The 14,333-nt window shown below is 41.0% G+C and overlaps 1 protein-coding gene across 1 annotated transcript in view; it reads right to left on the bottom strand.

Moving 5' to 3' along the window:
* Positions 1-4,311: 4,311 nt before the first annotated feature.
* myo15b (myosin XVB) overlaps positions 4,312-14,333 on the bottom strand; it is a 114,937-nt gene continuing 104,915 nt past the window's right edge. The window contains exons 46-58 of the mRNA XM_080872446.1: positions 11,842-11,914; positions 11,677-11,753; positions 11,521-11,597; positions 8,692-8,822; positions 8,510-8,604; positions 7,786-7,863; positions 7,589-7,685; positions 6,804-6,952; positions 6,595-6,725; positions 5,671-5,804; positions 5,457-5,590; positions 5,093-5,233; positions 4,312-4,643 (exon numbers count right to left, since the gene is read on the bottom strand). Of these exons, the coding sequence (XP_080728572.1) occupies positions 4,563-4,643; positions 5,093-5,233; positions 5,457-5,590; positions 5,671-5,804; positions 6,595-6,725; positions 6,804-6,952; positions 7,589-7,685; positions 7,786-7,863; positions 8,510-8,604; positions 8,692-8,822; positions 11,521-11,597; positions 11,677-11,753; positions 11,842-11,914 (1,398 nt within the window). The 3' untranslated portion in view covers positions 4,312-4,562. The remainder of the gene's footprint in view (positions 4,644-5,092; positions 5,234-5,456; positions 5,591-5,670; positions 5,805-6,594; positions 6,726-6,803; positions 6,953-7,588; positions 7,686-7,785; positions 7,864-8,509; positions 8,605-8,691; positions 8,823-11,520; positions 11,598-11,676; positions 11,754-11,841; positions 11,915-14,333) is intronic.

Raw genomic sequence — 14,333 nt, 5'->3', positions numbered from 1 at the left:
AGAAAGAGGGAAAGAGAAACAGCTGAGAAGAGGGACGGGGGAGAAGGGCAAAAGACAAAAACCAACAGAATGAGCAGAAAAGAAAAAAAAAAGAAATAAAAAATGCATATATCAATCACCTGGATCACCTGCTGAGAAAGAAAAAAGAAAACAAGCAGAAGAGAACAAGAGTAATAGAATAAACAACATCACAATGATATATGGGAATATGACAGTAAATACTAAATATTAAACATTATTGTGCAGCACATAAGATCAACAGAACACAGTGTGCTTTGAGGTAGAAGCCAAAAAGGGTGTAGTTTGTGGGTGTGATCACCCGTGTGTACACCTGTGAGCATGGACGCGCTTGTTTTTTTTAAAAGGTTCCTTCATGTAATGATCTGCTAGAGGTGTGGGGGGGCCACAGCCCCGTCCTCCAGGGCATGAAGCAGGTATCGAGGAGATCAAGACTCCAGACATCCAGAGGCCCCCAGAACACAAGAGACCAAGGAAGACCAACAGAGGGGCAGCCGCGCCACTGTCCCAGAAAGAGCTGAGGAGAGTCCCAGATGAGGGCTCACTCAGCAGCCGCGGAGCAGAAGCCAGGGGGAGTTGCAGTGACGCGCCCGTGAGCTCCGCCGGCAGCCAGCCGTGCCTGAGTGACCGAGCCCCAGGCCGAGAGGCCGGGGGCACCCCACCTCCGAAGTGGCCCGAGCGAGCCCCAGGCTCCAGGCCCCGATAAGCAGCCACCAAGGAGTGAGCCGGTGTGTACCTGGACGCCCATCCCCGGACACAAAGAACCACCAACGCACCGATGTCTGAGGGGGTCCGCCACTGGCAGGGGAAGTGGTGGGGGGAGATAGGCCTCCAAACCTTGGAGGGCCTGAGATGTCCCCAGAGAGGTGGCGTCTGATACCCAACCTGACATATAGACACAGACATACAGGCACACACATATACAAACATCCATTCCCACCCTCATGCTCTCATATGCACTTACTCCACACTCAACCAACGTGGAGACAGACATAAAGAGACGCTGTACACACGATCACACTCCCCAAGCGTACTCTACAAACCGGGTCTAGGTACCCTTGCCCCTGGAGGGGGAACTGCACCCAGACCCAGGTGGTGTTACCCTTTTCCCTGCGGTGGGGGGAGGCAGACCGCCCCGACTCCGCAGCAGCAGGGAGGCCCCACACTCCAGACCGCAGTCGGACGGCCAACTCCTCCTCCTAGCCACCCCGCTCCAGCAGGTCGCAGAGAATGGGGGTGAGAGAAGACTCCAAACCTCCCTCCACCCGCTCATTGTAGTGTTGATGCATGTGTGTTCTAAGGTGCATTTAAAACCCAGGGGGGCATGGAGCTACCTGCCAGAGAGCAGCAGGTAAGCGCATGGTCCCTCCTGCTAGCCCTCAATGTCTACGTGTATTTAAAATTGAGAGGTGGGCAACGACGCCAGGGGTGGGGTGTACACCCTGATGGTACTTTGGATTCCGTGTATCGTGCCCACCCCCAAGATCCTATATGTATGTGTAATGAGAGTGTGAGTAATGTGAATGTCTAAGTTGTGGGATAAAATTGAGGCAGAGGCAGCCAGAAGGGGACAGGGGGGGGGGGGGGTAGCCTCCTCTGCACCCTGGTGACATACCCCTACACACATACCCCTGTGTGGGTGGTTGTGGTGGAGCGGGAAGAGGGAGGCAGCTGGAGATGGGGAGGGAAGGAAGGGAGGGGCAAGTGACCCCTCCCTGGGGCCAGCTCCCCCGCTGACCCCAGTAGGCACTCCCATACTCCGCGACCCGCCAGGGAAAGGGGGCCCAGGCCCATCCAGACCGGGGACCAGTGCAGCAGCGCCTCCCGGCCCCACAGAGCCCGGGACAGTCCACCCAACCCCACCACAGAGAAAACTGCACCCACCCCACCATCCACTCATCTTCCAGACTACATAAGACAGTAAACACCCAGGCTGAGATCTTCCTCCACCTCTCCTGTATCTCCCCCTCCTGCAGAGAGAGCTCCCGAGGAGAGGAAAGCTCCTGCAAGATGTGACAATCTCCCCCACCAGTTGAAGAGCCCCCCAGGTGGCTCGATGCACCGGCGGCACCCTGCTCCAGGGCTGGGCCCCCATGCACCCACCCGCCCACAACCCCGGCAACACACCAACCAGGACCCAAGCCCCCGAGGCCCGGCCCGGGCCCCAGCCCAGAGACGGAGCGCCCCCAGAACCTCACGCCCATCCCGGACCCACCCAGGGGCAGCCAGGCTACCAGGTCAGTAACCCACGTCCGTCAGCACAGACCCTCCCCTAGCCCCACTGCACGTAGCCGCGAGGAAACCGTCACCTGAGAGCCACCTTTGTTTTTTTACTCATAACCGGGTTCGTTGTTTGGCTTGGGAACCAGGGAGGGTACTTGCTTCTCTCTCCTCAGAATCTTATGTGCGTCTCTACACGCCTAGACTAGCGGCGTAACAGCACCTAAAAAGGGAAGTCTGCTACATGAGTACTAAATGCTTTTCCCTATTCTCTCATCTTTCACCCAATAACATGCTGTCCTAGTGACCGTAAAAGCAACCCTGACTGAGACTCCAGATATTGTTTTGTCTCAAGTAGTCCCAATGACCCACCTTATCATCTGTATTTAGACAGAAAGTGTAGAGGTTTAAAGGTGAAGGGACACTGTCTGCATGTCTAAATTCACAAGCTATTGTTCATTATTATACCTAACATAGGTACCACTCACTCAACGCTCAGGGGAGCTGACCACCTGCTGGACACCATGAAGGCTATTCCAATTCACAGTCCTGCCTTTTGGATTACGTAGAGCCCCTGCAACATTTCAGAGGCTGATGGATGAGGTACTGTGTGTTTCACTGCAGCGTATCTTGATGATATTATGACATATAGCTATACCTGAGACGAACCCCTCAAACATCTAGCAAAGGTATGAGGGCATCTCCAAGCAACTGTGCTAACTGTTAATCCATCAAAATGTGTCTTTGTCGAAGATGAAACTGAATATCTGGGATTTGTCATAGGAAATGGGGTGATAAAACCGCAAGTAAGCAAAATTGGTGCTATTGAGTCCTGCCCTTTGCCACAGACAAGAAAACTTACATCTTTTCTTGGCATGGCAGGGTTCTACCACCGATGTATCCCTATTTATCCCTCTCTGCCAGGGCGTCTCCCCCTCACCAATGTAATAGGCTCTAGGTGTCCTAACTAGATTTGGTGGACGGACGAGACAGAGGCAATGCTCCAGTCACTGAATAAGAGTACAGACTTGTATAGCCCAAATTTTGTTTTAATCTTCAAACTGATGCTTCGGATAAGGGTCCGGGGGCTGTTTTTCTACAGGGACCACTGGATGAATGACACCGAGTGGCTTTCGTTAGCCGCAAGATGTTCCCAAGAGAGATGAGCTATTCGACGGTTTCTGTCATTTTGAATTATTTTTGTAGTAACTTTGTTTTGCAGTATAATAAAACCCATTTCTTGAAGATTAAACCTGTACCTGTATGTTCTTGGCTGCTTGCTCCTTGATAGTTATAGATTGAAGAAGGCTCTTGGATGAGAAGTAAAATGTCTTCAGAAACTTGAAGTCCAGCAGCCCTCTTTTTTCAAGCTCTTAAGAGTGTTAGATGTATTATTTGTGAATTTTACTGAAATTATCAAAATTAAAAAAAATCTAAATTCAATGAATATTTTTTATGCAGTAGTAAAATGTTAAACATTTTATATGTTTTCTATTTTCTATTGTGAATTATGAGTTTATGAGATTTGCAAATAAAATATTCGGTTTTTATTTATATTTTACTTTTTTTCTGGAATTGGGGTTGGTCTTGGTCTGACTTGGAGATGCCTGGATCACCTCATCTAGCTCCTTTTGATGTGGAGGAGCAGCGCCTCTGCTCAGAGTCCCTCCCGAATGACCAAGCTCCTCACCCCATCTCTAAGCGAGAGCCCAGCCACATTATGTCTTCCTAAATACGTATCACATTGAAATAAGAATAACTGAGAAAGCTTGTCTTGATGTATACTTAAGTAAAGCTCAGTAGGTGTGCAGTCATGGAGTACTCATTTGTGAATTGTCATAAAGTAAAATATTTATTGCTTTGATTAACTGCAGAGTTGTAAATTTGATCAGAATTACAGCTTTCAGGTTGCATCTGTGATCATTATACTTCATTTATGGAAGTCTACTAGTGAAAGAAGATAGGAAAAAAAATGCACATACGATTTATTAAGCAGGTAATGTAAATCTTTAATGATGCTAATTTACTTAAATGACATCAGCATTCATTCCAATAATTAATCAACTTTGCATTCCAACAACAGTTTATAGTTCAGATTATGATCAAATTTAAGGCTTACGTTTATTCTAATACTTTACTGTCTCTAACTTAGTATGCTCCTTAATGAGTGTTACGTGTTGCAGGTTTCCATTCATATAACACAGCACACATATCAGGATCATTTCTGCATGTTTCTACTCAGTTTGTTTCAACAATAGCAACAATAAAACAACAATAACAATAAAAAGAACAAAACCTGTCTTTTCTCTCTGTATCTACTGAATCTACTTTGAAATGGAACTGGAGATTGCCGGTCGAATCAGCTCTTCCATTAATAGAGCAAGGGTGTGGCACAACTGTTTAGCCTGAAACAGATATTTAAAAATTAAATTAGACTTGAATGCAAAAATCTTTTGACAACTTCTTTGGTGATGTGTGTCCCTGACACCAAATTAGAAGTTAACCCACTGCACAAAATCATTGACAAGCATTTTGACATGTGAGTAATCATTTATTGAAAAAGTCTTTAAAGGAGAGGATTTATAACACTGGAGAAAGTGAATGGATGTTTTTTTTAATGTATTAAGGGATGCTTTGGTCAAATGTTAAAACAACTGATTGAATAAAAGATTAATTGGAAATGCCAAATTATGGAAAACAAATAGTATGAAAAACCAGCAGAAGTATCAGGACATTTTTATCCTCTAATACGACTGTGGAACACACCAAGATGCCAAACGAGGAAAATGCCTTTTTGTTCCAGAAAAATACAGAACACACACAGTGAAATAAAAACAGATCAAAAAGTCATTACCTGTTTGAGACGAATGGTGATTTTTTTGGGAGCAGCTGGATTGCCATAGTCAATGTCCACGGCTGGCACCTTGCCTTTTTTATTGGGGTGAATGGTGCGCATGAACTGAACATCAGTCAGAGGAATCCGAAACACTTGCTCCTGCATCAAACAGAGACAACAACAAAACAGCTGATATGATGTATCATACACCTTTTGGTTAGCATTAGCAGAGAGATTTGTGGCTTGACACAGGACAAATTATGCTTCAGACTGGCTCTTAGACTTATTTAATGAAAAAAAAAAACACTAAACTCTATGAAAAAATCATCAAGTTCAGAAAAGAAGAACAGAAGGCAAGAGACACTCTTTAAAAGACCAGCACCTGTGTTTTGGAGTGTAGGAACAGCACTCCTTCCTGGTTGATGCAGACCACACACGGAGAAGGACAACCACGCTGGCTTACCTTCTCAGCCAGGAAAGTGTTGGATCCAAACAGGGGCAGAGAACTCAGAACCTCTGAAAAATACAGAATTTAGACAAATATTATCAACAGAGGAGGAAGAGAAAAGATGAGCTAGAGAAGAGATACTACCTACCAATGAATTGTACTTTGGCATGTTGAGGGCTAAGGGACTGCATGGCAGCAATCCGACCCTGACAGAAAGTGAGGATCTCCTCCACTTTGTTACGGAGCCCAGTCTGTGAAGGCAGGTACCCCTTTATTTCTGACCTTAAAGAGAAATGCACAAATCAGTATATACATACTGTACATTTACTAACATTACATACATGATGTTAGTGACATGTTTCAAAGAATAAAATTTGCCAGAAAGTTTTTCAAAAGTGTTTCTCTTTATTGTCCGGGAACACTGTATTCAGTGCTTACAATACAAATCAGGACACACCTACTCATTTAGTCATCAAAACTGGATAAAACCCTTTGATGGATACCAGCACAACCCTGGCAAAATCAAGTGGCCAGCATTGAACTTGGAAACGAAAACAGTGCAGTTCCTCTACTGTCTACTTGAGGCTCTAAATATGTGTCATTGCCCCCGGACTATATTACTTCTGTGTCTGTAATTTGCCACGATAAAGTTATGAATATAACTTGCTAGCCTCAATTGCTAACGTAGCACCCCACCTTCTGTCTTGACCATTTTAAGTGATGACTGCATGATATTTCTTGAGATATTTGCAATAGTTCAAATCACTGAAAAATGTAAAATATAAAACTTTTTTTTTTACCCAATTATGTGTTATCAGATGGCTGTTCTAAAAAATAATAATAAATAAATTAAGTATCATCAAGTATCACACCTCTGTAAAGGAAAAACAACTTTTTATTTGTATTTTTATATTTTGAATTTAACCAAACAAAAATATGTTAATTAGTCAGATTTTTAAAGAAAGCAGAAACACACACAAGATGGAGCTCTTTGAGGCAACAACAGGTGATTAAAGGTAGTCTTTTATAAACAGTCCACTCTTAAACTGATTATTGTGACTGTGTAACTCACAGTGAGGGCTGGTCCTGCAGGCCCAGAGCCAGATGCTGCAGGGCTGACAGCATTGCTATCTGCTGGATTGTTGATGACCCTCCTGTGACAGGAGGAAGCATCAGTTGTCCGCTCAGATAGTCTGCAAGAAGCTACACACAAACACACACAAGCAGTAATGGTTAGATTAGAATAAGATTATTCAAGCTACATTCAAGTCATTATGTTACCTGTTGGTAGTGGAAATCCACATAAAGGTCATTGATAAAAGAAAGAGGCATTCTCCACATCACTCTTCTCAGCAACAAGGAGCTTGAGTTGTCCTCCACCAGAAAGTCAAACAGGTACTCCTCAAAATGAAGGGGACGCACCATCCCATCTAAGAAGTGGGGAGCAGAGGAGTAAGGAAGGGGGCAAAAATCTGTTCATCTTTTTCTTAAGTATCCACAAACATCTACACTGAAGGGACAACATAAAAGAAAAACTTGAATGCTTGAACCCTGTAGTGAGGAATCCCGTGCTTGTGCTGTTTTGTTGGGAAATGGTTGGGTTCAGTTGTTCTGCACTGTATTGGTTTTTTTTTTAATATACCTTGGTGTTAAGACAATGCCTTTTTTAGGAAAAATATTTCTCATTTCAGGCAACCATGACTTTACAGTAAAAGCACCATGTGGGTACTAATATAGTGAAAACAAACAAGCATTATGAAACATTATTTTAATAATGAAAAAAAGTAAGCAACAGTAGTAAATGTGAGCCTGTTCTACCCTTCTTTTAATTTTAATAAAATTCTTCAAATTTTAATATTATTAATATTATACATACATGCACAAATATTTATACATGAAGGTGATATGCTATGTATAGTTTTTCAAAGATTTACAAATTACCTTTTAGAAATAGGATTGCAGATGTTTTGATATATTTGCACATAATAGCTTTAAAGACACAGTACTTTAATTTGAGTTGAACTTTTTTTTCTGTGTCAGACAGAGATGTCATTATTCTGGTTTACCTTGTTGTCTAATGACAAGGATGGAGAACTCTTTGATTTCTTTGAGTTGGGTGATGCCCATTTCTTTACACAACTCCATTACCACATCTTCAGTGACCTATGTGAAGCAATAAAAATTACAGCATAGAATATTAATAATTAATAATATAAAGATGGTTTTACTGATGGATAAATAAATATGTATAAATAAATCTTACACTGAAGTTTTTTATTTGTATGGGAAATTCCACTCCTCCTGGCAGGTGGATAGGAATATAGATAGAAGTTTTGCCAGCCTGAAGAAAATGAAAACAAACTCAAAATGAGATCTGCTGAATTAATTACATTCAGTTCATTTAAGGCTTTTCTTTTTTAGCTGGGTCAGGACCCTACAACCAAGAACAGGGAGAGACCTCTGGCAGAGCCAGTATCAAGGAGGCACAGTCATCTACTGTGGCTGGATTGGGTGTCAACGGAAAGAGAAGAAAAACAAAAACAAAAAAAGAACATAGAGAGAACAAGAACGACAAATGGAACAAAACATATAAACACATAGAGAGACTAAGCAAAAGTTAATGACATGCAATATTGGAGCATAAACACATGGGGAGTGAAAAAAGGGAGTGTCCAAAAAAAGCACTCCCCCAGCACTCTAAATGAATAGTAGCCTAAATAATGGATGATTCACCTAATCAAAGTCTAAATAACAGTTTTCATATAATGAAAGCTTAATCTTAAAAGAAAAGAAAAGAAGGCATCTGTCTCCCAAAAGCCCGAGCTGGCCCTGATAGCTGAAAGCTCTGCATCTTATTCTACTTTTACAAAGTGTCAGAATCACAAATAAGTCTATAGTCTGAGAGCAAAGTCTGAAATATTCATTATTATATGATGAGGCCAGATCAATCAGAACTTTGTATTGTTTGAGTGAGTAAGTCAACTTGCCAGTATTGCTTCTATCTCGGGATATGAGGGGATATTGCGGCGACCACCAAAGCGAAGAGAGCGCTGGAGGTTATCATGACTCAAAGATGCCAGTTCTGAGGAGGACATCATATTAGTGAAGAAGCTATTGAAACATTAAATTGACATATAAGTTTTTTCCTCATCAAAACAACTTCCTCTACCATGGTATGGGTGCACATAATCCTGAGAGATGTCATCGAGGTAGCGTGTGATATAAGGCTGCAGTGTAGCAGAGCAAGGGAAAAAGCCAGCCACCACACTGAGTAGTTGCCAACCTAAGGAACAGCTGGATCTGCAGATTCAAGATCAGATAATAATTGCAAAGAATACATCAAAGAAAGAAAAATCAACGTTGAATTTTTTTGTAAATAGTGCACTGTAATTATTGCAGATATGTAGCGGTTAGTGGAAGTGAGAAGCATGAATGATCCTGAATCTGTAAGGGATTTTTAAACACTAAAGATGATGCTAAAGAGCCAATTAAAAGAAATAATAAATAAATAAAAAATAATAAAAAGGCACTATTCTCTTTTTAGCTCTTATATATTACAATCTTGCAAAACATGTAAAAGTAGAAGATGTAAAAGATGGAGGCATGTGCACTTATTATTTCCCTCGGCTTACTGTATCTATAAGGTGAACTGCCATGGCATTCACCTTTGTGAGGTCAGTGCTGTGTTGGGATGAGCCTGAGACACTGCACTTTTTTCCCACTTTAGATTGAGGTGTAATGTAACTGTAGTGTGAAACTGTACATGCCCCAAGTACAAGTACAAGAGACTGCCTAAAGCCTTTACCTTTCTTTATTTTCATCTAAAAGATAAAGACAAAACCTCCTTTATCTCTCTATGAATGTGGATTGCAAGTTATTTTTCCTTTTATGCCTGCAGAAATCATTAATTAATAAGGAATTTTATCATAATATAATCCTCAAAACAGCAATATTACCGAAGTCTCTTACTTTGTTTGTATTCCTGCTTTACCATTTGAATTACTTTTATTATTTATATTACTTATGAAAGAAAAATGACAAATTGTCCCACAAAGCATAAAAATACATCTAAGCATGACATTAATGTAAGAAAATACAAAGCTGTCATCAAATTAATAAGTTGAGAATGAAAAGCAAATAAACAATAAACACCACCTCTCGACTGAAACAATATTCTTTTTAAATATTCAATTGCAGATAAACAGAACTTACATTTATATAAAAAAATTAAACACTGCATGGTTTTCAACAATTATAGTGTTTAAGCTTTTCTCAGATCCAACATTTCACAAAGAATCTCTTATCTTACTAATACTTTTTTTGCCTTTCCATATTTGTTATTTGTTCCAGGAAAAGAAACAGCAGGTGCATTTTGATCTTTATTTAATGGGGATAGTTTTCTGTGATATTGCTTAACAGCAAGACAGCTTGTTTAAGATGTGTCGTTGTTTTGTATTTTTCCATATGTTTTTGTCTAAACCTTTTTGATGAACTTGGTGTTTCGGTGATATTTATCAGAGCCGTCTTTCTAGTCGGCTCCAATAACAAATCCCAAAGTGCTATCTTGTTGCTGTCTTGGAGGAAGACTAATAAGAGACTAATAAGACTAATAATTCATATTTTGGATTTCTAACTGACTCATAATGAAAGCATCCAGTTGTTCTTCAAGTTGACTTTTATTTTGCTAATAATGTGCTAATGTTGAAGTTGAAGCTTTGGATAACTTGTTAAAGTTCTACACTTCTGGTTAATCTTTGTCAAAATCTGATTCCATTCTACAGTTAGCACTGCAATCCTATAATTCACAATCAATAGTTTAAAAATATATTATTTACCATCTTAAAACACGGTTTTAGGAAATAGTAGAAGATGCAATATAATGTAAGCTCAGTGTCATGGTCCCTGTGCCTCCCCGGCCAGCCCAGTGTGGCCACAAGTGTTTGTTGTTTCACTCTCTCTCTGCTCTCCTCGCCTTGTGCTCTCTCTCTCTCTATCTCTCTCTCCTACCTGTCTGCCTGGGCGGAGCTCAGATTGGGCTCCCGCCCTTGGCCCACGCACCTGCAGCTGATCACGGGTGATTTGCAGTTGATCTCTGGCTCTTCTTAAGGCAGGGGCTCTGAGCTACTCGTCACTGGAATATTGAGTAACTCTTGTTAGTATCGCCTGGCTTCTTTGCGATTCTGCTGTTCCCGTGCTTGCCTTTGACTTACCCTCGTCTGTGTAAATACGTTTACCTGGATCAGCCCTTTTGTGACCCCTGGACCCCGTGAGTGAGAGTGAGCTGCTTGTGTGGAGACTGTTTGGACGAGGAGCAGAGCGAGTGCGAAGAAGTGTGTCTCCCCAGCCTGTTGATCCCCGGGACCCTGGTGTTTCCCCCCACCCCCCCTTCATGTGTATATAGCGCACCAGTGTGATTAATAAAGAGTTGTTGAACCGTGCTTTCTCAGTCTGCGCCTGAGTCCGTTCCACCGCCGTGACACTCAGTATGTATAATATTATTTATACCTGAGAATAATACCTTAAAAAGATGATTTCTGGGTTATACAGCACATGATAACTGGCTAGTGTTATGGTAGTTGAAAAGAAACATTAGAAGTTAAAGTAACATCAGTAAATTGCATGCATTGAATAAACTTATTAATAAATGTATCATAATGTAACACAGTTATTTAAGCTATTATCAAAGCTCATCAGTTATAAGTGTAGGTAAAGCATAAGACGTGATTACTGAAAATCATGGTAAGTCTTTAATCACCTACCATTCAATGTTACTTAAGTAAAACAGAAAGTGGCAGAAAGGGCAGTGCTGGACAATCTGCCTGAACAGGTATGAATGAGCACAGTACAGTACAGCACATAACTTCATGCAAGCTCAGTCAATGTGCAATTTGTAAACAAAAGTTAAATTTGTAAAAATTAAAAATCTCTTTAAGAACCCAAATCTGTTCAATCGCAGTTTACGGCTTTTAAATAGACTCTTTACTTTTGATAGGCTTACTTTTTTGGGTTGTTGGTAGTTTGCTTGATAACCTGGCAGAATATTTCATCCCTCAGCAGTTCCTTTTCCTTCCCTAGCTGAACAGAAGTGAGAGAGTCATTACTATTAAAACAAAAGTCCACCCAACTTACAGAAACTGTTTGAATATGCACTCACCAGAAGAATCTGCCTCAGACACTCTGGCTGGCTGCTGTTCTTCCTCATTGGCATGTCTCCCATGTACTCCATCATGTCTGAAAGGACAGACAAATGCGTGGATGAAGAAAGAACAGAAAAAAAGTTTCAATGTATAATACCATGTGTTATTGTGGGTACACTCACTTGTGAAACACTGAATAGATAACTCCTTGATTTCAGGGTCATTATAGAGAATGAGAGATTCCTGGATGGGAGTCTGTGTGAAAAAGACACACATCACAGTTAGCTTTTAGTTTTATTATTTCACAAAGCTTCATTAACACTGACTAGATTCAAATATGTATAATAAACATCTTGGAAATGCCATACAGTCTGAATTCATCATGTTCAACAGTTATTTTTGCCAAAGCATGGGAGTTACTCATTTGATCCACACAAAGTCTCTATAATATCCCTCAGTGTTAGAGCCATCGATGGCTTTGGAGTGGACAACGCCAAAGAATTTGTTGATTCTGGATAGAACTAGGTGTGATGATTCTAGATCATATCTATTTTATTTGTTAAAATTATGTGTCAATTACTTCTCCTCCCTTCAGAAGATTAAGACACTGTTTTGAAGTAACAAACTTCTTTGACACAATTAACGATCCACATGAATTAACTGATGCATTACATCATATATACAATTTCATGAGAAATCTGTGATTCAAACTAGAAAATTTACTATGTTCACAAATAATAAGCTGTGGCTGACAAAAGAGCTCAAGGTTTGTCTCAGTAAGAGAAAGATTGCATTTCTAAATGAAAGAAAATCATTAATAGCTTTAAATATTTGAGAACATACATCATTTAGTTTCATGGTTAATATTGACTCTATTTGCGAGAAAGTTAATCAGAGATTGTTATTAGGATGTTAAGAGGCTTTGGAGATAAAGTCTTTCCAAAACGTTGTGGCTATGTAACCTTGACTGATAAACTTGATCCTTATGTTCAGTTTCAGTCTGGTATAGCAACCTGACTGTGGCCATCAAAAACAAAGCGATTATCAGAACTGTTGTATAGCTTTATCATTGGGCCGTTTTGAGGAAAGTCTGATCTATCATTGCTGACTGTGAACACTAGAGCAGGGCGATATGACCAAAAATATTTATCACGATATACATCTGAAAATTTGCGATAACGATATAACTGACGATATAATTGACACTAGACAAACACTTTACAACTCCACAACTTTATTTGTGCAAAAAAACAAAACAAAAAACCATAAATGTATTTTCACTTCAACAAGCAGCTGTTTTTTATGTGCATTAAAGTTATATAAAACTTTAACAGTGCAAATGCAAATTCCTTGCTGACAGTTTAACCAAAAGGCATTTCCAGTGGAAACTGGCCGACATATCCTCAGCATAACCATGTAGAATATCCACAAAACTTAAAAACAGTTATACACACACAGAGCAGAGTACGTATCACTCCGCGGATTGTCGAAGCCCTAATGCTTCGACAATCCATCAAGCGGTGCGGGTTCGTAGCTTAGCAAAGTCGTACTAAAACATTTGACAGATTTTCGAGCGCCGTGTACATAAAATCGTTTCGAGGTCAGTAAACACAACCAGAGTTCATACATAAGGTACACGGGATTATAAGGGGCGCTGTCGACTTTCAGGAAAATCAAAGGATTGATTTTAAGTGTGCCGTATTTTCCAAAAAACACGGTAATAACGACGGCCCGCTAGCATGCTCTACCAAAAAAAGTGCTTTGTTGTGTATCTGACGGACGAAAGCTAAACCAGTTCCACATCAGTGAAGCTGCAGCATTTTTACAAACCAGTTCTGGTTCATCTGTTTCACTCAACGCTCCGCTTTCACCCTTCTCATTCTCCGTTGCCACCATGCTTTTTCCGCCATGTGCGTATGAAAACAAAGGCACTGTGCATGCACGTTTTACCCATATTCTATCGCCATATTTCATTTTCTTATCGTTACCCAACATTATACCGGTATTACCGTGAACGGTATGATATGGCCCAGCCCTAGTGAACACCCTCTTTATCTGGACATTGTAGGACACCTTTAGCTAGCAAAAAGATGTAGCCTATAAGGAATCATTTGTCCCAAGCATAGCTGGACTGGCCATCGGGCCCGATGGTGATTTTCCGTTTTTATGGGCTGATGGGTTTTTTTCCCATTTTTTCCCGTAACGGTATAAACACTGAAAGGTGGTGGATTGGCCAGATGAAGGGAGATGTGAAAAAATAACTCAGTTGTTTGGTGGTGGCTATTGCGGAGCTTCTACAGATTCAGTAACATTAGCAAGTGGTGGAGGCCAGCAGGCGCAACACGCTGGCAGGTGGATGACGGAAAGGCAGAAGGAGCAGAGACCGGAGGCGGTGAACTGAACTTCAGGTAAGAAGTTATGACCTGCAGTCTATCTGGGTCAGATATGAACCAAGTTTATTTTATTTTCGTTGTGCTGACTTTTTACAGTCAGTTACAATAACTCGTGCTGCGTACTAGCTAGCATGACGGATTTTATATACTGCTGGGCGGGTGCTATGATATTATTGATGTTGAACTTGTTTTATCTTATTTTATTCATAAGGTCAGTTAGTAGAGTTGCCATCCGTCCTGTAAAAACGGAATCGTCTGGTATTCAGAGAAAATATTGCGCG

This window comes from Rhamphochromis sp. 'chilingali' (genome assembly GCF_963969265.1).
Source record: "Rhamphochromis sp. 'chilingali' genome assembly, chromosome: 22".
In the NCBI taxonomy this organism is placed as follows: domain Eukaryota; kingdom Metazoa; phylum Chordata; class Actinopteri; order Cichliformes; family Cichlidae; genus Rhamphochromis; species Rhamphochromis sp. 'chilingali'.
Note: the sequence above shows the minus strand (reverse complement) of the source record. Positions and strands in the feature narration are given on the sequence as shown.